The following is a 22,852-nucleotide window of genomic DNA, read 5'->3' as shown; positions in this document are numbered from 1 at the left end:
TGGTCAGGCTGGTCTCGAACTCCTGACCTCAGGTGATCCACCCTCCTCGGCCTCCCAAAGTGCTGGGATTACAGGCGTGAGCCAGCACGCCCGGCCTTCCCTGTTCTTTGGTCAAAAGCATGGACATGTTAATGAGATTGAACCTCTGGTTCATAGATTGGTTCCAGTGTTTTTCTGGAATTTATTTGACTGTGTTATAAATCCCACATTTTGTAGTCTGTAGGGGGTATTGACAACAAAGAGGTAATGTGAGTAAATCCAGGGAAAGAAAAGCCAGTCTAACAGACCCCCCTGAGCACTAAGCTGCACCTTTCCTGAGTGTCTTTCTTTCTTGCTCTGGTCAGTTGTCCCTGGCTTTATATCTTGACATTTTCCCTCTACTCTACAGGCCATGGAGACGTGGTGTTCCTCTGCATTGCTTCGTGTAGAAAGTATAGTTCTTGCTAAGATTCAGGCTGTCAACTTTTATTAACCAACTGGGATTCTACACACAGAGTCTTATTTAGTTCATCCAAGAATTTAGATCTGGTTACTAAAAAGTTCAGTCCTTAATCTGGAGCCAGGAATTTTGAGTAGGGTGGATTTACTTGTTCTGGTTGATTCCTACTCATTGGCCCACTGGAAATCCAATCCTGGACCATTTCTGCAATGTGATGGCTTTCAGAATCAAGTTCAGATCCAACGATAATGCATGAAACCCTTTCGCTCTTGCTCTCCCCATTTTTCTAGCCTCCCGTCTCATGTTCTTGGGATATATAACCTTCGCTCCAGCCATATGAAACTTCTTTAACCCCTCAGATGTATTTCCCCCTGGATGGCTGTTGGTTTTCATTTGTGCTGCTCCCTTTCCTGCTTCAGTGCACTTCTTGATAGAAGTGGAGGGAAAATGTCAAGATGTAAAGCCTGGGACAACTGACCAGAGCCAGAAAGAATGACACTCAGCAAAGGTGCAGCTTTGTGCTCGGGGGGTTCTGTTAGACTGGCTTTTCTTTCCCTGGATTTACTCACATCACCTCTTTGTTCTCAATACCCTCTGAAGGACCATATTCTAGAATTACCTCTTCTGAGGGTATTTTCCTGGACCCTGCTCCCTATGATCTAGAAGCCACTCTCCTGTGTCCCTGAAGAAACATGACTGTGCTTCCATTGCAAGGTAATGGCAGGGACTGTGTCTTATTTGTATCTCTTTATCCTTAGAGTAGAGGGCCATCCTGGAATATCATATGTGTATAATGAGTGTTGAATGATGCATGCTGAATTGTAGTTTGTAACATTTATAGAAGAGTTCACCATCTCTTTGTGGCTGGTGTTTTATAGAAGTGTAAAAAGTCCTTCAGACTTGATGTTTCTTCGTCACCATTATTATTCCTATTATTTCCCCCCGCCTTTTTTTTGTTTTTGGAGAGACAATATCTTGCTCTGTTACCCAGGCTGGAGTGCAGTGGGCAGCTCAAACTCCTGAGCTCAAAGGATCCTTCCCAAGTAGCTTGGGAGTACACCATCATGCCCAGCTGATTTAAAAAATTTTTGTAGAGACAGAGCCTCACTATGTACGGCCCAGGCTTTTCTCAAACTCCTAGCCTCAAGTGATCCTTCTGCTTATGCCTCCCGAAGTGCTGGGATTACAGACATGAGCCACTGTGTCCGGCTCTGTTTCTTCATTAAATAAAGTTGGGAACTTTACTTGGACACTCTTGGAGAGTAAGTGGCCACTTTACTTTCTCCTCTTGGAGAAAGCTTGAAGTCCAGCAGAACAATAACCCACTTAACCTGGCAGCTGCAACACATTTAATTATCAACTTTTTCTTTTGGAAAAAAATTACAAATCTGTAGAGACATTGAGAAAATAGTACAATAAATATATGCTCTTCACCTGAGTTCACCAACTGGTAGCATTTTGCCGTATTTACTTTAACTCTTTGTGTGCATACATAAGCTCATACATACATATATGCATATGCACACATTTTTTTTCTGAAACATTTGAAAGTAAAGTTGTAGACATCATGATGCTAAATCTCTAAATACTTCAGTATACATCTCCTAAGAATAAGCACATTCTACATAATCACAACACTATGATTACACTTAAGAAGCTTAACATTTAGTAATAACTGATATACATTCCATGTTTAATTTTTCTCACTTGTCTCAAAAATATCTATTTTCGCACTCTGATTTTTCTATTCAAAATTTAGTCAAAGTTCATGTATTGCATTTAGTTACATCTCTAGAATAGCCCCCACATTTTTTTTTTTGTCCAGATCAGTTATTCTGTAGAATATCCTATATTCTTTCAGCCTGAATTATCTATTTAGATGTATTTGGAGACTTCATCTCTAAAAAATATATATAAATGTTAGCTGGACGCGTGGGGGCACTTGACTAGTCCCAGCTCCTCCTGAGGCTGAGTTGGGAGGATCACTTGAGCCCAGCAGTTGGAGGCTTCAGTGAGCCATGATCATGCTGCTGTATTCCAACCTGGGTGACAGAGTGAGATCTCAACTCTTAAAAAAAAAAAATCCCACATTCTAGATTTATCTTCTTGTTTCCTCAATAGATTAGCAAGAATATTATATAGGAAATGAATATCTTACATTGAATTAGGAGGCTGGACTGTAGGTTGTTCTAATATTGGGGTTGCTGAGTTGAGACATTTGGTAAGGGGATGACCTGCTAGATCTTCCTCTTATACAGCAACATTACAAATGTCAGTTGTGATCAACATATAATTTGCGGGGTAGTGCATCGAGGATGTGTTTTGACTATCCTCTTCAATGACACTTTCACCTGAGGGCTTTAGCATCCGTTGATTTCCATGTCATGATTATGACCCAAATATGACTGTAATCAACGGAACTGCTAAACAGAGTTCCAGGCTTTTTATGGTTCTTTTTTCCGTAGAGTTCATCTCTGGAAGAATGTACCAGAGTTCTTTTCTGTGGGTTGCATTTTCAGTATGATTTATTATTAGAATTATTTGTTTGTGTTTGTATTTAGTTTTAGGGTTTGCCCATTTCCCCCTTTATCACAAATATATATATATATGTATATATATACACTTTTTTTTTTTTTTGAGATGAATTCTCACTATGTTGCCCTAGTTAGACTTAAACTCCTGGGCTCAAGCCATTCTCCTGCCTCCGCCTCCTAAGTAGCTGGGACCATAAGTGTGTTCTACCATGCCCAGCGATATAATTTTTAAAATATGTAAATGTGCAAAATATAAAAGGTATACTCAGGCGTCAGTCTTGTCCCTACTCCTTTACCCTGTCTCCATCCATTCCCTTATAGATTATCATTTTCATTAGTTTCTGGTTTACTCATCCTATTTTTGGGTTTTTTTAAATAAAAATATGTGAATGCATATAAATTTCCCTTTATTAAGTAGCATAAAACATCTTGGAAGTTAGTTCATGGATTTTGCTCATCTTATTTTGTGGGGAGGTAAATGTTTACAAGTAAGCGAAAGCTTGGTAAATTTTTAGACAATGAACATATCTGAATAACCAGTACTCAGGTTAAAAAATTATCAGAAGCTGCCTTCAACTCTCCTGCACCCGAGGGTAGCCATTCTCCTGACTTCTACACTGTAAATTAGCTGTGCCTGTTTTTGTATTTTAGCTTCATGGAATCATACCACACATGTTCTTTTGTGTCTGGCTTCTTTGCCTCACATAAAGTGTGAGAGATTGATTCCATGGATGCATGCAGTTCTAGTTTATTTATTCCTGTTGCTGTATTGTATTCCAAAATTGGGATAGGCTACAAATACTTAATCTCTTCTGAGTTCTTTCTAGTTTGGACTATAACAAATGCTTTCTCATTCTTTTTTATGGCCTTATGGGACTCCATCCATGGGGTGGGTATAAAAATTTATCCAACCAGTCTTCTCTGGATGGTCATTTAGTCTTTTTCCCCAGTGTTTTTCTACTACAAATATTATTGCACAAGGTTTTGAATAAACTTGTGCATTATATGGAACATGTTTTTAAAAGCTTTATGAGGAATGAGAGTAACAACATTTTGGGGGAAAGCTAATCTTTTTGGCAGAGCTGCTAAGTTGGTGGAAAGGAATTACTGAGCTTCTCTTAGGAACAGGTTAGTTCAGTGAAACTGGTTAACTTATAGTATTTTGGATTCCTCTCAGAAAGGAGGAGGGGGCTAATGCAAAATAAAGAGAAGGGCCTGAAATCCATCTCCATGCCTCCTGGAGCACAGCAGGTTCAGAAAACTGAGTTGTGTATTGTCTCAACTTATTTTTTTAATTCAGATATTTATTATGCATTCTCTGTGTTCCCCACACACTGTTCTAGCCACTGAGGGTACAGCATTGATGGAAGTAGGCAACAGCCTTGCCCTCATGGAGCTCACATTCTCATGGGAGATAAGATAAATTTAAAAATATGTAGTATGTTAAGTAGAAAACTAAAGCAGAGAAGGGCGATTGGTGTTTGGGTGTGTGTATGGGTGTGTTATATGTTTGCACGTGTTGGGAATGAGACACAGATTGTAAAAAGTGGTCAGGAAGGGAATCGTTTCTTTTCTGGTTCTGAACCCTCTTTTAGCTTACCAAGCCAACTGCAGCAAACATTAAGGATATACATTAAGGATCAGTGAGAAAAAGGAGTAGGTCTTCCTGTTAGAATCAGAGACAGAGAGGAAGAAAGGCCCTGTGGTGTGGCCAAGAGGTGGCCGAAGGGCGGGAGACCTAATCCTTTGCTCCCAGAAACTGTCCAGTTAAACCATGGCCCAAGGCTGCTAACAATGGCATCTGGATGGAAATTTCTAATTGTATAGACCTGAATGGGGCTTATTTTTCTCAACTGAATTATGGTTATATATAAGAGATCCCACCTCCTAGATAATGGGACTGGATAATAATTGCATTGTCTCATGAAGATGTAAAACAAATGATTAGTACCAACCAAATGGAAAGCAAAAAAAAACCCACAAAAACAGGAGTTGCAATTCTCATCTCTGATAAAATAGACTTTAAAGCAACAAAGACCAAAAGAAACAAGGACATTATATAAAGGATCAATGCAACAAGAAGAGCTAACGATCCTAAATATATACATACCCAATACAGGAGCACCCAGATACATAAGGCAAGTTCTTAATGACTTACAAAGAGACTTAGACTCCCACACAATAATAGTGGGAGACTTTAACACTACATTGTCAATATTAGACATATCAATGAGACAGAAAATTAACAAGGATATCCCGGACTTGAACTCAGACCTGGAACAAATAAACTGAACAAATATTTACAGAACTCTCCACCCCAAATCCACAAAACATACATTTTTCTCAGTATCACATCACACCTATTCTAAAAGTGACCACATAATTGGAGGTAAATCACTCCTCAGCAATTGCATAGCATTTCACCGGTTTAAATGAAATATTGGTTGGCTGCTTGTTTATTATTTTCTTCCCTTATTCCTTCCTGTCTCTATTGTTAAGCACGATTATTGGCATAAAAGAGGTTTTTAATACCCATGTTTAGACTGCATACTAGCCTGGGCAATAGAGGAAGATTCCCGTTCTCTCTCCCTCTTCCTCTTTCTCTCTTTCATTCTTTTTTTTCTTTCTCTCTTCTTTCTTTTTTCTCTTAAAAAAAACCAAATTATTAGTAAGTGTGGATTTGTGTTAAATGTTGTCTTCACATTTACCACACTGCACTATAATTTGTTGAATTTTGTCTGTACGTTCCTGATCTATTCAGCGTTGCCTTGTGCATGCTCAGCCTCCAGTGCCCTCGTACTGTGCCTAAAAAGCACACAGTAAAGCAGGTGCTCAGTAGACTTGTTGAAACAATGGAGGATTTAACCACTGTAAACCAACCTAAAATTGTTTTAACTGTGATTCAGCCACTATTCCTCAGGACCAGGTTGTTGGAGAATACTGCTTTCAGAATTTCCAAAATTGGCCAGGTGCGGTGGCTCACGTCCATAATCCCAGCACTTTGGGAGGCCAAGGCAGGTGGATTGCCTGAGGTCAGGAGTTCAAGACCAGCCTGGCCAACTTGGTAAAATTCCGTCTCTACAAAAATTAGCTGGGCATGATGGCAGATGCCTGTAATCCCAACTACTGAGAAGGCTGAGGCAGGAGTGTGGCTTGAACTGGGAAGTGGAGGTTGTAGTGAGCCAAGATCAAGCCACTGCACTACAGCCTCAGTGACAGAGCAAGATTCTGTCTCCAAAAACAGAGAAAAAGAAAACAAAGTAAGGCTCATCAAAATGTATGCAACACCTCAGTCTACCTCTGGTTTTGACTTCACTGACCATATGACCTTGGGCAAACTGCCCCCACCCCACTTGACTTCCTTATCTAAAATAAATGCTCCAGATGATATCAACTTCATAGAGATAGGAGTTTTAAATGAGATAATTTAGATTGAAACCAACATGTTCATGCATATGTACTTCCTAGTATAGGCAAGAGCCATGGGCTAAATTTATTAACAAGATTTCTTTTTAGTTGTTAATCAGACAGTGTCTCACTGTTGCCCAGGCTGGAGTGCAGTGGCAAAATTATGGTTCACTGTAGCCTTGATCTCCAGGGTGAGTAGCTGGGACTACAGGTGCCTGCTACCACACTTAGCTAGTATTTTCAAAATTTATTATTGTAGAGATGGGGTTTTGCTGTATTGCCCAGACTGGTCTTGAACTCCTGGCCTCAAGTGATCCTCCTGCCTCTGCCTCCTAAAGTGCTGGGATTACAGTTATGAGCCACTGCCTGCAGCCAGTAACAAGACTTTTAATAAAGACACCTGAAAGGTCTGACAGTTTGATCTGTATAACCAACTGCATGGGCACTGCACAGGAGAAGGGCAATTTAGCATCTCTAATAGATAAAGGGAATTTTGCCTCTAGCAAGCTTGATATGAATTGGTAATAGGGTATGACTGCTGTTTACTAACAACATTCAGCAAAGATTGATTACCTAACCATGTAATGGAAGTTTAAAAACTCTGTTTATAGAAATATCCCAAACTAAGTGCTGCAGAGACTCACTTGATGTGCTCATTTGGGAAATGGCAAGCTAGATAACTAAACAGCTCTCTTCTGGGAATTTCTGGGCCTTGAGTTACTGTGCATTTTGAGTCTCCAAAAAAAAGGGCTTGCTTTGACAGATCTTTGGTAACAGATGGAACAAAGCTGCTGGTGGTTTGTGTGTTTCTAGGTTCATTCTACTGCACTTGGACCACTGTTAGTGTGGTCACCACCCTTTGTCAAGTGTAGACAACTGGGCCAGTATTCAGAGAGAGCAGCCAGGATGTGGGGTGAAGTCGTGAAGATATCATGGGAGGGGCACACATGGAAGGGGCCTGATGGGGAATGGGTGGCTGGGGAGGGTTGAGAGAGAACCAGTGGGAAAAAGTGACTGGACCAGCCTGGCCAACATGGTGAAACCCCGACTCTAAGAAAAATACAAAAATTAACCAGGCGTGGTGGCATGCACTTTTATTCCCAGCTACTCGGGAGGCTGAGGCACGAGAATCATTTGAACCTGGAAGGCGGAGGTTGCAGTGACCCAAGATTGTGCCAGTGTAGATTTTCTTTGCTGATGGCTATATTTTCCCTGTTGCTCTGTGGTCTTGGAGGTTATAGTTCCCCAGTAGTGGGAAGCATTAGATGGTTTTGATGAGAGTTTCTTGAAATCCTATCCAATCCCAAGTTGTGGATTTTATGATTATTTCCTTTTGTTTGGCAATCTTTACTCCCTCAGTTTTGATTTGTTAAGCGTTGTGCTGGTTCTTTTGGATAATTAGAAAAAAACAGTAAGTGGTTTACGTGAATTTATTAGTTGAATGACAAGATTGACACGAGACAGCAAACTAAGTCAACATGTAAACACATTAAAGTTTTGATAGTCTATAGTAGACTAGCACAGAAATTGGAAAAAGGGGAAGACTGACATGGCACTGAAAGCTTCGCCAAGAAGTATGAAGGATTAACAGGATTTGCACAGCCGAAAGAGCAGACCCATTGCTGCAGCAGCAATTCAGGGATGAAGGCAAGAGACAGAGAAGGCTTTTGAGCAGGAACAGTGTGGATAAATCTGTAATTAAGAAAGATCCATCTGTCAGCTTTGTGCTTGTGATAAAGATGTGATCTATTTCCTTAAGAGTAAGCATTTAAGCCATGTGGGTGCTTGAAGTCTTTCAGAGAGAGGTTGTGGCTACAACATGGATGAGAAAGGTATAAAAGCTTAGTAGTGGTTAGGAGCACAGATACACCTGGTTCAAATCGCAGTGCTCTTACTTAACCTTGGTGAAGATACTTGGAGAAACTGAAGTCTGGAAGTTGTTTGTAAACTGGGTAGTGTTACTTGCCTCTTAGGATAATTATGAGGATTAAATGATATAAGGAATTCTGTAATTCAGTGCTCAATAAATGTTGCTTACATTTATTATGTGGCCAGAGTTCCCTAGAGCAGTGATCATAAAAGTGTGGTCCTTAGTCCAGCACCATTTATCACCTTCGAGCTTGTTACAAGTACAAATTCATGGGCCCCACTCAGACCAGCTGCATCAGTCCCTGTAGTGGGACCTAGGAAGCAGGCTTCTTAAAAGCACTCTGAGAGATGGGTGTGTAGTGTTAGGGAATGACTGCCATAGAGGAATCCTGTGGTTGGGATTCAAAGCTAAGAAAGGAAGAGTGTTTAAAGGAGGGTCTAAGCAACTTTGCGGTACTTTGCGGTACTTGGCAGTACAGAAGAAAGTGGGTAGTGAATTCTTGGCACCTAACTAAAAGCTTTACATGAAATTTTCAATAAATACTTGTTTGTTTTTTTAATTTAAAAAAGTCAAAGCTACCGCAAATTAAATAATTTTTTTTTTTATTATTGAAGACAACTGGCTTAGTAATATGTTGGGGATGAAAAGATTTCAAGGCAGTGGGAACATACTGTTCAGCTCAAATGATTAAAAAGAAAAAAAAAAGGACGACAGGACTGAATTAGAAATTTTATATTAGATGAAGTTTAAGTTTTAGATTTAACAAGTATTTACAGGTTGTACCCCTACTATGACTGGCAATGTGCTATATTCTGTAAACAGAAAATGAGGTGGTACTCTTGCTTTCAGAGAGTTCGCAGAGTTACACTTTTTTAATAATTTGAAGCTGCTTTTTTTCCTTAGAATCTTTCCTAGCTACTTAGAGAATAAACACAGTATGTGATCTATTCTCCAACCATGCCAGAGAAAGCATAGGGCTGTCTCCCAGTCAATGCAAGGCCGCATCTGAAACCGATTTCTGAAAGTATTCTGAATACTGGTCCTTTTTGCTTATTATTTTATGGCTTAGGATACACCTTAGAGATGATTTGAAATCCTTTGAAAGGTTTCATGTCTTTATTTAATGTTGGCCACGTGGGGTTTTTGACATTATGCTATCCCACCCCCACCTCTGTCATTTCCAGTATAAAGCACCAAACACGCTAGCTTGAAATACATTTAACTTCTAAGCTTTGTCCTTATTCCATTCAGTCATTATTTCCTGCCCAATGTGTATCGGATACTGCTTTAATAGTGATGAAATATAATGTCAACCAAGTGTCTCATCAAAGAGCCGGAATCCACATCCCAAGGCCAGATATATTAAGTGTGGAGGGGGCACTAGGGCCTGGTCCCGAGGTTAGCCAAGTGGTTAGATGCATCACCCCATACACCCACAGAATTTAGATTTGTAAATGTTCCACCCCTGTAACACATCCCCCTTTCACAATGATGAAGGGAAATTGAGGGAATTAGAGTGTGGTTAAGAAACTAGTTTTAAACTCACTGTTTCTTGAAAATAGATGGCATAGCACTGAAGTTTGCGAGTAGAATATAGGAATTACATCTTGATGTGTTTGTGACCTTCTAGTTTTATATCATAGAGCAACTTCAGGAAAATGAAAGTGGAGATCACGTTCCAAAGAAGACAAGATTGGCTGGTTAATCTGAATGCTAATTTGTTTTTGTTGTTGTTGTTGTTGTTTTAAAATTTTTTTTTTTTTTTTAAAGATGGGGTTTCACCATGATGGCCAGACTGGTCTTGAACTCCTGACCTCAGGTGATCCACCCACCTTGGCCTCCCAAAGTGGTAGGATTACAGGCGTGAGCCACTGTGCCCGGCCCCACTAGTTTGTTAAGAGCATGTTTTAATTGACCTTGGACCATACTTTGTCCTCATTACTTTGGACTTTTGGGCTAGGCTTGGTGGATAGTGCGCACTGCAAATATTCTTGGTTACTCCTTTTTCTTTCCAAATCCCCTAAGGGTAAGTGACTGGAGCCTCAGTCTGCCACTTTGAAAATGTTGCCAAGACAAGACTGTGACTTCAGTGCTTCCAGCAGGCAGAGAGTGAGTCGGTGGTCTTTTTCTCTGTGTAGAACCATGAACTCATTCTGAGAAGGTGAACTTAAAGAGAGCAGAAGCCTTTAAAAAAAAGTTTTAACTAATTCATGAAGGTCTTTCTGATGAACAGAGTGCTAGAATACAGACTGGGTATTTGGAGACCAGAAGGAATATATTTTTTTAAGTTTATGGTTTTTCTACAACTGCTGAATATTGACAGAAATTCAAATTCAATTTCTGGCTAAACCCTACTAGCTACTCAAAGGATGTTTGTGTCTTAAAGGGTATGGAAAATAGAGTTATGGCCGTGTAGGGTTTTAAAAGAACTAAAAGAGGATTTAAAGGTCCAAAAATAAAAAGAATCCATAGCTATGTGGTACATTTTTTTTTTAAATGATTGCTTCTGAATCTGCCTCTTTTTCTCCTTCCCTTTTGCTTTCTACAGTGAACACCTACCTCTTCATGATGCAAGCTCAAGGCATTCTGATCCGGGACAACGTGAGAACAATCGGTGCTCAGGTTTATGAGCAGGTGCTTAGGAGTGCTTATGCCAAGAGGAACAGCAGTGTAAATGACTCAGGTATATTTTTAGTAAAGAGGGGGTCTGATCAGAATGTCTCCTCCCAAGAGAGGTAAATTTGGTTGCAATAATTATTTTCTGTGGGAAAAGTGCATTGTAAAAGAGGGATTTGGCTGAGTTTTACTTTACTGCTGAAAAAGCTTTTGCCAAATGAATCCTCGTTCATTTTTGTTAACAATATGTCTCAGTCTGTTTGTGTTGCTATGAAAGAGTACTTGAGGGTGGGTAATTTACAAAGAAAAAGTATTATTTGGCTCATGGTTCTGCAGACTGTACAAAAGTGTGACACCAGCATCTGCTTCTGGAAGGGCCTCAGGCTGCTTCCACTTGTGGTGGAAGGGGAAGGTAAGCCAGTGTGTATGGTGAGAGGAAGCAGTGTGGCAGGTGGGAGGAGGGCAGTGCTAGGCTCTTCTTAACAACCAGCTCTTGTGGGAGCTAATGAGGAGAACTCACTCATTACCACAATAGCAGCAAGCCATTTATGAGAGATCTGCCTCTGTGACCCAAGGACCTCCTATAGTTCCACTTCCGTCATCGAGGATCAGATTTCAGCATGAAGTTTGTGGGGGGACAAACATATTTAAACTGTGGCACAATACATTAAGAGCAACTGGATGACTACTTTTTTTTCTTCTTGAGGTGGAGTTTTGCTCTTGTTGTCCAGGCTGGAGTGCAATGGGCAATCTTGGCTCACTGCAACCTCTAGTTCTCGGTTCAGGTGATTCTCGTGCCTCAGCTTCCTGAGTACCTGGGATTATAGGAGCACACCATCATGCCCAGCTAATTTTTGTATTTTCAGTAGAGACTGGGTTTCGTCATGTTGGCCAGGTTGATCTCAAACTCTCAAACTCCTGACCTCAAGTGATCCACCTACCTCTGCCTCCCAGAGTGCTGCTGGTATGTATTATAGCATGAGCCACTGCGCCCAACCTCTTTCTTTTTTTTTTTTTTTGAGACGGAGTTTCGCTCTTGTTACCCAGGCTGGAGTGCAATGGCGCGATCTCGGCTCACCGCAACCTCCACCTCCTAGGTTCAGGCAATTCTCCTGCCTCAGCCTCCTGAGTAGCTGGGATTACAGGCACACGCCACCATGCCCAGCTAATTTTTTGTATCTTTAGTAGAGACGGGGTTTCACCATGTTGACCAGGATGGTCTCGATCTCTTGACCTCGTGATCCACCCTCCTTGGCCTCCCAAAGTGCTGGGATTACAGGCTTGAGCCACCGTGCCTGGCCTGTTTCCATTTTTCATACATAGTACATATAATCTTGGGGAAGATGGAGCAGCTTGGTCATGTGACTCTTTCCCTAAACCCTGCAACCTGATTCTAGTTAGGTGAAGAAACTAGGGAGTACTGACTGTCCTTCCAGAACGTTCTTCCCTGCATAGCACTGAGTAGGGGAACATTTGTACCCTCATGACATTTATCCATTCTAGATATCATACTTCTGCAGCATTAGATGAGGCTAGAATGTCTGTCTCTCTGGGCATTTGGCAGTACTAGCAATTCTTTCAGAAGTTAAGAGGGGCGGATAGCAGGACCCCATTTCCACACACTGCTGGTATGGCAACACAGGATTTCACTACTTCTTGAGTTGTTGTCTTCAAAAAACTGAGTACAGAGGTGAGTTTCACCCTTGGTGGGTGTATCCAATGACCCATTAGTATTGAACTTGGTGTGCTTTTATTTACAAATTATCATATACCCAAATAATCCTTCCTTGTATCTCTCTGGCTAGAACAATCTATTTCTTGTTTAATATGTTTATTTCTAGATTGGAAGTCTTTGCCATCAGGGACTCTCTTGCTGTTGATTAGATACTTGACTCACATGATTTCATGTAGTTCCTCACAAGAACCCAGAATATAGTTACTCTGTCCCCATTGTAGGGATCAAAGGAACAAGGCATGCCTAAGTCATAAAAGTTGATGCAGCAGCGGGGTTAGGGTTTGCTGATTCTGTGACTCCAGGGCCTGCCCTCTGAATCCCAGTAATGGCTTTGTTCCTTTTGTCATCTTTGTATCCTTAGTACCTTATAAACTGCCTAGCACATAGGAAGTACTTGGTAAATTATTTTTGTATGCATGAATGAACAAATTTAACAAGAAAGCCAGTTTTAAGTGTTGTGTGTTTCTAAGGAGGTCACCATCCTGATGAGCTATTGTGTCAATAGCACTTCCCTTGGTGAGTAAGTACAGGTTGAGCATCCCAAATCAGAAATTACCAACTCCACACTGCTCCAGAATCCATGCATGATAAAACCTTGAGTGCCAACACGACACTTAAGGAAATACTCAATGGAGCAGATTTTAGAGTTTTAGATTTGGGTTGATCAGCGAAAAGTATAATGCAGATATTCCAAAATTCGAAAAAGTCAGAAATCTGAAACACTTCGGGTCCTAAGCATTTCAGATAAGGGATACCCAACCTGTACTGAAAAGAACAGAAAATAGTGTTTCATTGAAAGTATATTCAATGAAAACCTATCCTTCTTCTTTTTTTCCAAAGCAGTGGTCTATCTAGCACAGTCAGAGAGGGTATTCTGGGCCCAACACTGCTGAGACAGCCAAATGATTGACACCTCTGGCCCAGTCACTTCTGCCTGGAGCACTGTTGGCTTCATGGTGGTAACCTGAACTATGCCCCCTCCCCTGCTGAAATAATGCTGAGGCGCATACCCACATTTAGGTGTCTGCATTAGACCAAGCTTAGCTCACAAGCTTAGGGTAACATTTAAGTAATTGTTGGTTTTCTTTAAGTTTAAAAGCAATGGTAGTGATTATTGAATGAAAATAGACTTTTGGGGATGGGGACTGTGAACCTGGAAATAAGCCTGAAGTAGTGACCAGGAGAAGATTCCTGTGGTCACTGAACGCCGTTGGTTTGTGAGATTGTGAATCTGCAGAGTGAGTAAAGTCATGCTGGTGTGCTTTGTGTGCTGTTAGTGGAGTGGGTCATCGTCACCTCTTTCTCTCTGGTTTTAGGTGTCCAGTCTATAGTCTTTGATGTGGCTACCCTCCCAGTAGGTAGTCATCCTTAAGTGGACTAACTCTTGAAGAATGCTAATTCTCAATGTTTCACAGATATTTGTACCAATGGCAACTTTCTAGTATATATAAATTTCCATACTTTTTTCAAACAGAGAGGCAAGTGTTTGGTCTTTTCTCAAATGGGTGGGGAAAGTGGTGATTCTCGCTGGGATCCATTGGTCAGCACTTCCAGTTCCTTCTCAACTGGATTTGGTAACACAAGGGAGAAGGCAGGTTTTTACCCCCTCTAGGTATTCGGGTAGCAATACCAAACTTAGCTATACGTTGGAATTCCCTAGGAGCTTTCCAAAGTACTGATGTCTATTCCGGACTGCTAGAGATTCTTATTTAATTGGTCTGAGGTGTAGCCTGGTTGTTAGGATTGCATTTGTTTGTTTTTGTTTTGAGACAGTCTTGCTCTGTCACCCAGGCTGGAGTGCAGTGGTGCCATCTTGGCTCACTGCAACCTCCACATTGTAGGTTCCAGTGATTCTCCTGCTTCAGCCTCCTGAGTAGCTGGGACACTAGGCACGTGCCACCATGCCTGACTAATTTTTGTGTTTTTAGTAGAGATGAGGTTTCACCATGTTGCCCAGGCTGGTCTCAAACTCCTGGCTTCAAATGATCTGCTCACCTTGGCCTCCCAAGTGCTGGGATTACAGGCATGAGCCACCACACCCGGCCTGGTGTTAGGATTTTTGAAAGCTTCCTAGATGATTCTAATGTGCACCCAAGGCTGCTGAACCACTGGTCTGAACCAATGCTGAATAAGCAGCTGCTGTTGGACAGAAATGTTGGCCAATAAGCCCATGATATCAGCAGCCATTTGAACCTGTAGGTATGGGTCTGTTGTTTTCCCATTTTCTGTCTTTCTCTCTCTCTCTCTCTCTCTCTCTCTCTCTCTCTCTTTTTCTATGGAGACAGAGTCTTGCTCTGTCGCCCAGGCTGGAATGCAGTGGCATGATCTTGGCTTGCTGCAACCTCTGCCTCCCAGGTTCAAGCGATTCCCCTACCTCAGCCTCCTGAGTAGCTAGAATTACAGGTACTCACCACCACGCCCAGCTAATTTTTGTATTTTTAGGAGAGATGAGGTTTCACCATGTTGGTCTGGCTGATCTTGAACTCCTGACCTCAGATGATCCACCCACCTTGGCCCTCCAAAGTGCTGGGATTATAGGTGTGAGCTGGCCTGTTTTCCCATTTTCTTTTTTGAGACAAAGTCTCACTCTGTTGCCCAGGCTGGAGTGCAGTGGTGCTTTCTTCGCTCACTTCAACCCCTACCTCCTGGGTTCAAGCGATTCTCCTGACTCAGCCTCCCAAGTAGCTGGGACTACAGGTGCATGCCACCATGCCTGGCTAATTTTTTGTATTTGTAGTAGAAGTGGGGTTTCACAATGTTGGTCAGGCTGGTCTTGGACTCCTGACCTCAGTGATCCACTCACTTCAGCCTCCCAAAATACGGAGATTACAGGTGTGAGCCACCATGCCTGGCTTGTTCTCCCATTTTCTTTCTTTCTTTCTCTTTTTTTTGAGGCGGAGTTTCGCTCTTGTTACCCAGACTGGAGTGCAATAGCACAATCTCGGCTCACCGCAACCTCCGCCTCCTGGGTTTAGGCAATTCTCCTGCCTCAGCCTCCTGAGTAGCTGGGATTACAGGCACATGCCACCATGCCCAGCTAATTTTTTTTGTATTTTTAGTAGAGACAGGGTTTCACCATGTTGACCAGGATGGTCTCGATCTCTTGACCTCGTGATCCACCCTCCTCGGCCTCCCAAAGTGCTGGGATTACAGGCTTGAGCCACCGCACCTGGTTTGCATATAGTTTTACCTGGTCATGAGCAATTAATTTTCTCTCTTTTATTTTAAAAGGCTTCTATTGCTACTGAAAAGTAGACTGATTTGTTTATTTATTTGAGACAGAGTTTTGTCCCTGTTGCCCAGGCTGGAGTGCAGTGGTGCAATCTTGGCTCATTGCAACCTCCACCTCCTGGGTTCAAGCGATTCTCCTGCCCTAGCCTCCTGAGAAGCTGGGATTACAGGCACCCACAACAACATCTGGCTTTTTTGTGTGTTTTTGGTAGAGACAGGGTTTCACCATATTGGCCAGGCTGGTCTTGAACTCCTGACCTCAAGTGATCGCCTGTCTTGGCTTCCCAAGTAGACCTTATTTAAATTTTTATTTAGTTGTATTTATTTATTTATTTATTGAGACATAGTTTTGCTCTTGTTGCCCAGGCTGGAATGCAATGGCACAACCTTGGCTCACTGCAACCTCCGCCTCCCGGGTTTAAGTGATTCTCCAAACTCCAAATAGTTGAATCATTACAGTTAGAGATACTTTGTCTCTTGTCTCCTGTTTTTTAAATTCTAGTTTCCTGGTTAGGTTCTAGCTCTAGGGCTTGGGTCAGTCATTGACCAGAATGCTGATTATCTTCGTTTTTGTTGATTTGCTTCTGAAAAGACTTAGTGTGATACCTTTGGGAATTTCACTGCCTTCTCGTGAATGTATTGACTGTGCCACTGTTCCCAGCCATCTTCTCTTGCCACACATGGGCATATCACAAGCACAGGGACATTTTCTAGTACTTGTGAGGTCTTTTCATTTTTTTCTTAAGGAGAATACTTTCATGGATTAGATTCATCCAGAGTACTAATTAGATTGACGGATTCTTCACATAGATTTTTGAAGTAGTTACCTCCAGAAGGTTCAACCCAGGCCAGGTTTGCATGTATGAGCTGAGCTCAAAGAATTTCCGTTTAAATTATTACCTTTAAGGTTCTGTCTTGGTTCATGGGTTTTTGTTTGTTTTTTTGTTGTTGCTGTTTGGTTTGTTTTTTTAAAGATAGGATCTTACTCTGTCACCCATGCTGTAGTGCAATGGTGTGATCATGGCCCACTGCAGCCTCGACTTCCCAGGCTCAGGTGATCTTCCTGCCTCAGCCTCCCAAGTAGCTGGGAGCACAGGCATGCACTACCGTGCCTGGCTAATTTTTTAAATTATTTGTAGAGACAGGTTCCCAGCATATTTCCCACGCTGGTCTTGGCCTCCTGGGCTCAGGCAATCCTCCTGCCTCAGCCTCCCAAAGTGCTGGGATTATAGGCATGAGCTACCACACCCAGCCTGGTTTATGTCTGTATAAATTAGTCTCTACTATTCTTTATAAATGTAGGCTTAGTGTTTTTCAGGAAAGCTACTACTAAAAAGGACAGAAAGCATTCTGTTCCTTCACTTGTTAAGACACTTAAAATTCTCAAGTTGCCTCTCATTGAATTTTGTTCCCAGAGTACTTGCAGAGTAGGCAGCCGTGTGCATATAAAAAGGATTCAATGTGTTAGCCATTTGATTCTTGGAAACCTGTTCATAATGCTTTTTAAAAAATATCTTAGTTGAAGATTCTAGAATTCTAGGGTACAAAGTGAATTTGAACAGGATGTTTTAATTTTCATGGAATCAGCATGAATCCAAAAGGATTTAATATTCCGTGGGAAAAAACAAAAAAAGCAGTACAGAATACTGGAAAGATCTCTAATCCAGAGTGTAGTTGGAGCTTGTCATGCATTAGCCAGGGCTCCTGGTCTGAGTCCTGTGTATGTTGTTCCAGTCATTCATCTGTAAAAACTAAAGCTAGAAGGCCCTCTTCCTACTCTACAACTACAGCCCCCTAAGAAAAGACATCAGCCTTCACACTCTTCATATCCACTAACAGGGGCATACGTTCATGGTTTTTTAATGGCATAAACCCTTGAGGATGAGAACAGGAAAGGAGACCACAGCAAAAAATCTTGCTAGGTAGAAAGCAGAACCACTGATAAAGGACTTAACAAACCAAAGAAGACTGACTGCTCAAAGCAGCAACAGGAAAACCAGCATCCACCCCAGGATCCCCCAGAAGCTCGGGAACTAGCAATATTGGAAGTAGGAACAAAAGAGGCAACTAAAGGAGAGTTTGAAAGCTATTAAAAAGCAGTCAGGTACCCACACCCATCTCCCCATCCTGGCAAGAGCTGCAGGCTTAGTAACCCTAGAGATGGCAAAACAGAGCTCCTCAACCTGAGGATACCTGGCATGACCACAGTGTTTGAAAAGATGAGGATTACATATGCCCCAACTTCTTTCTCTTCCTTCTTAGTTTCCGGATGTTTATAGTCAGGACTCTATCATTCTGTCAGGAGATTTGAGTGGATTTATCTGGGGAATCTGATCAGACCAGGGGGAAAGACCCAACGATATTGACACTGGAGAGTTCAGTAAGAGAGGAGAAAAATGACTGCAAACCTGAAACAAGAATATTGTAAGAAATAAGCATTCAGGAAACAAGAGCTCTTCAAAATTAAAAATATGATAGCAGAGATGATGATTAAAGCAAGGATTGAGTAAAGTTGAGGAAATACGGAACATAGAACAGATAAATGGCAAGATGGAAAATAAGAGGTACTTACAGTACCAGGAGGTCCCACATCCAATTCTTGTTCTGTATTCTTCAGAAAGACAGCACAGAGTACAGAAGGGAGGAATCATCACTGAGAGAATACCCCCCCCCAAACATTCCAGAACAGAAAGACATGAATTAGCAAACTAAAGGCCCACCAAATGGCCAGCGCAGTAAGGGAAAGCAGACTTACAGCAAGGCACTCCAACATGACATTTCCTGACCAAAGAGAAAGTCCTTAACATTTCTAGCATGAAATTATTGGTTGTTTACAAAGGTCAAAAATTGAATGGCTTCAGAGTTAACAGCCACAGTGCAATCGAGAAGGCAGTGGGATAGCATCTTTACAGTTGTGCAGAATTGCTAGCCTCGAATTCTGTAAACCCAACCGATCTATGAATCAAGTGAGGAAGAGCAAAAACTATATCCAGATATGTAAGGTTTCAAAGCCATACTTATTACCCCTTCTTTTTTTTTAATTTCATAATTGAGATTTTATTGGTTGAGGATCAGTACAGACATTTCAATTTGTACACAATTCTTAACATGTATAACAAAAATCTAAAAAGCCATGCATTTTAATTCTTTTTTTTTTTTTTTTTTTTTTTTTTTTTTTTTTTGAGACAGAGTTTTGCTCTTGTTCTTGTTACCCAGGCTGGAGTGCAATGGCGCGATCTCGGCTTACCGCAACCTCCGCCTCCTGGGTTCAGGCAATTCTCCTGCCTCAGCCTCCCGAGTAGCTGGGATTACAGGCGCGCGCCACCGTGCCCACCTAATTTTTGTATTTTTAGTAGAGACGGGGTTTCACCATGTTGACCAGGATGGTCTCGATCTCTTGACCTCGTGATCCACCCTCCTCGGCCTCCCAAAGTGCTGGGATTACAGGCTTGAGCCACCGCGCCCGGCCTGTTATTCCAGTGGCTTTCCAACTTAAAATTTGGAAGCAGATTTTCCTTAAGAGACTATCAAGTACCTGTGTCTTCACATGCAGATAAGCTGTAACATACATCCCAGCAATTCACAGCTGAATAGCATGTACACTACTTATTCAAACGTTTAATCTTTCACAGCACAGGTAGGAAAACAGGACTACCACACCAAAGATGTTACAGAGTGCACACAGTTCTGACAGGGAGAGCCAGGATCAGAGTAGTTTTCTTTAGGAAGCAACTCTACTAAAAAACAACATGGGAATGGAAGTAATTTAAAATGTTCAAGACATTAAATGCAGGACTGACTCCATATTGCCATTTAATATGCTTTGTATTATATTCCTCTGGATTGTACAAGAAGGGAGACAGGGACCACTGAGAGACATGGTATATGGTATTAATCAGACTTGGCTTCTTTCCTGCTTCATCAGGGGCTGGACTCTGAGTTTTCATTTCCCCATTTTCTGTAGGTGAATGTTCTTTCTTTTCTTGGATAGCCACTTCAGCCTGTTTTCTCTTTGCTCCCCCTTTCCCTTTTGTTTGCACTTTTTTATCTGAAGATTTATCCTTTGCTGCTGCCTTTTTCAGCTTCGCTTCCACTTTTGCAGGAGGTTTCCCTGACAACTGCTCAGATCTCCTCTTGGGCTCTTCCTTGATGGCCCCTTCAGCGGAGCTGACCTTTCTTTTGGGCATCCTGGCGGCGGGGAGGTGCGTGCTGGGTGCCTGTGGGCCGAAAGCCTTTGTAAAGCTGGGTGGGCTACCTGGCCGCTGCCACTCCTCCCGCTGCCCGAACTGCCATCCCTTCCTAAGATGCTACTTGGAGGATGTGCTACCCAAGCAAGAAGAAGGGAAAAGTGGAACTTAGGGAAAATGAGATTTAGGACAGTCTTGGATAGGTGATGGTAGTCTCCAGGGCTCTGGTGGCGGGGTGCAAGGGAGGTGGCTTCTGCACATTTGGCATGGAAGAAAGCCAGAAGCAGCCACACCACCTCTGGGTGAATGAAGTTCAGAGAATACCTAATGCATGTATTAGGAGGAAATATCTTGGTGAAAGGTGTGGTGTTGAATTAGAATCATTGCATATACAACTGAGCAAACAGAAACAGGATGCGTAACTTTGCACATTTCTCATCTATGACTAGTACTTACAGCAGCATCATAATACAAAGACTGAAGATTGTCCTAACCACGGCTGTGACCGGTGACTGTTGGGAGACTGGGGAATGGAAAGGGGTCGTGTGGCAGTGGTGGCAGGAGGAAGGAAATAACGTCTTCACCTCCCATAGTGGGAGGCCAGTAGATAAGACTGAAAACAGAAGCATCACGACCAGCCGTACGGGCTGACAGAGGTGAATACTGATATAAATGCTAAAATTCTTGGCCAAAAGAAGGGCAGATCCTTCTTTTAGAAAATAAATGAGGCCGGGTACCTTAATTCCAGCACTTTGGGAGGCCGAGTTGGGTGGATCACTTGAGCAGGAGTTCAAAAGCAGCTTGTCCAACATGGCAAAACCCCGTCTTTTTAAAAAAAAAAAAAAAAAAAAGAAAGAAATGAGAGGTAGGAGATTGCTATTTTAAAAATGATGTTTAATGACAGTTGACTGTAAACTGAATGCATATAAACCTGTAAAATCAACAGGAATAGGAGCACAGGTTAAATACGTCATTTGGTTAACATTTTTGTTGATGAGTTCACATTTTCAGCTGCATCAAAGCGATAGTCCAGAGTCCTGTCTCTTTCCACCAAGATGATAGCTAAGAAAAAGACTCGTTTGGTAGGCATCTAATAATTGCACCGTTGATTACACATACCAGTCTGAGTTGCCTTTTTTCCTTTACCTCCCTAGATTATCCTCTTGACTTAAACCACAGTGAAACCTTCCTTCAAACTACAACATTTCTTCCTGAAGACTTCACCTACTTTGCAAACCATACCTGCCCTGAAAGGCTCCCTTCCATGAGTGAGTACAGCTCTGGCCCATCTTCCTCTGCTTTTAAAATGGATAAAGGGGAATGCACTCTTGATCTCTCTGTCTACCTATATAGAGAATATAAATACCTCCCTGCCACTGGAAACAGAGTCTGTGCGAGTCTTTTGTGCTCCTGGCTCCTCAAAGCCTGCTGCAAGGTTGCCTGTGTTCTTCGGTACCATTTTCCGCCTTTTCACTCTTTCTTTTGCACTTGCTTGTCCTTTGTAACTTGGGTTCTGTTTGAACTTCCTAGAGAAAGTATTAATACAGTCATTTATAGCTTCACAATCGGGACTTTCTGAGAAGTGCATCATTAGGTGATTTTATTGTTGTGGGAACCTCCTAGAGTATACTTCCACAAATCTAGATGGTGTAGCCTACTTCACTCCTAGGCTGTATGGTGTGGCCTGTTGCTCTAGGCTACAGATTTGTGCAGCATGGTACTATACAGCAATTGTAGCTCCATGGTAAGTATTTGTGTATCTAAACATAGAAAAGGTACAGTAAAAAATAAGGTATAAAAGATAAAAAATGGTACAGCTGTGTAGGGCACTTCCCATGAATGGAACTTACAGGAATGGAGGTTGCTTTGGTGAGTCAGTGCGTGAGTGGATGCGAAGGGAATGTGCATGTGAAGGCCTGGGACATGACTGTGCACTACTGTATACTTGAGCACTTAGGCTGCACTAAATTGATTCAGAAAAGATTTTTCTTTCTTTAATGATAGATTAACCTTACTATTATACCTTTTTACTTTATGAACTTGTTAACTTTTAAGAAGTTTATAAAAAGTTTTAAAAAACTGCAGCCTCGAACTGCTGGGCTCAAGTAATCCTCCCGCCTCAGCCTCTTGAGTAACTAGGACTACAAGTGTGTGTTGACATGCCTGGCTAATTTTTAAGTTATTATTATTTTTTAAGAGACGGGTGTTACTGTGTTGCCCAGGCTGGTCTTGAACTCCTGGCCTCAAACAATCCTTCCACCTAGGCCTAGACAACAAGGCTGCAGGGTGCCATGATTGTGCCACCTGCCTGGGCAACAGAGCATGACCCTGTGTCAGAGGGTAAAATAATGATTTAAAAATATAAAATAATAAATATATAAAGCAGTAACATAGTTTATCATTATCGAGTATGATGTACTCTAATTTAAATTGTATGTGCATACCTTTTTTGGGGGCGGCGGGGGGGGGCACACAGAATTTCGCTCTTGTTGCCCAGGCTGGAGTTCAGTGGCGTGGTCTCAGCTCACTGCAACCTTCGCCTCTTGGGATCAAGTGATTCTCCTGCTTAAGCCTCCAAGAAGTAGCTGGGATTACAGGCTCCCACCACAATGCCTAGCTAATTTTTATATTTTTAGTAGAGTTGGGGTTTCATTATGTTGGCCAAGCTGGTCTTGAACTCCTGGCCTCACGTGATTCGCCTGCCTCAGCCGTGAGCCACCGCTCCCAGTCTTGTGTTATACTTTTATATGATTGGCAGTGCAGTATATTTGTTTATACTAGCATCACCAGAAACACTTGAGTAACACAACAGTATTATGTCATCACTAGACA

General features: G+C 41.9%; 1 protein-coding gene and 1 pseudogene across 2 annotated transcripts in view; one reads left to right on the top strand and one right to left on the bottom strand.

The window, feature by feature from the left end:
- Positions 1-22,852, top strand: part of B4GALT5 (beta-1,4-galactosyltransferase 5) — an 83,595-nt gene that overhangs the window by 47,825 nt on the left and 12,918 nt on the right. For both annotated transcript variants that reach the window (XM_078371972.1, XM_078371973.1), the window contains exons 2-3: positions 10,800-10,934; positions 21,175-21,288. In XM_078371972.1, the coding sequence (XP_078228098.1) occupies positions 10,800-10,934; positions 21,175-21,288 (249 nt within the window). The remainder of the gene's footprint in view (positions 1-10,799; positions 10,935-21,174; positions 21,289-22,852) is intronic.
- LOC108591535 (non-histone chromosomal protein HMG-14 pseudogene) lies at positions 17,979-20,020 on the bottom strand (annotated as a pseudogene).

The sequence above is a fragment of the Callithrix jacchus genome, chromosome 5, assembly GCF_049354715.1.
Source record: "Callithrix jacchus isolate 240 chromosome 5, calJac240_pri, whole genome shotgun sequence".
Taxonomy (NCBI): domain Eukaryota; kingdom Metazoa; phylum Chordata; class Mammalia; order Primates; family Cebidae; genus Callithrix; species Callithrix jacchus.
The sequence above is the reverse complement of the archived record's forward strand: the minus strand, read 5'-3'. Positions and strand labels throughout refer to the sequence as shown.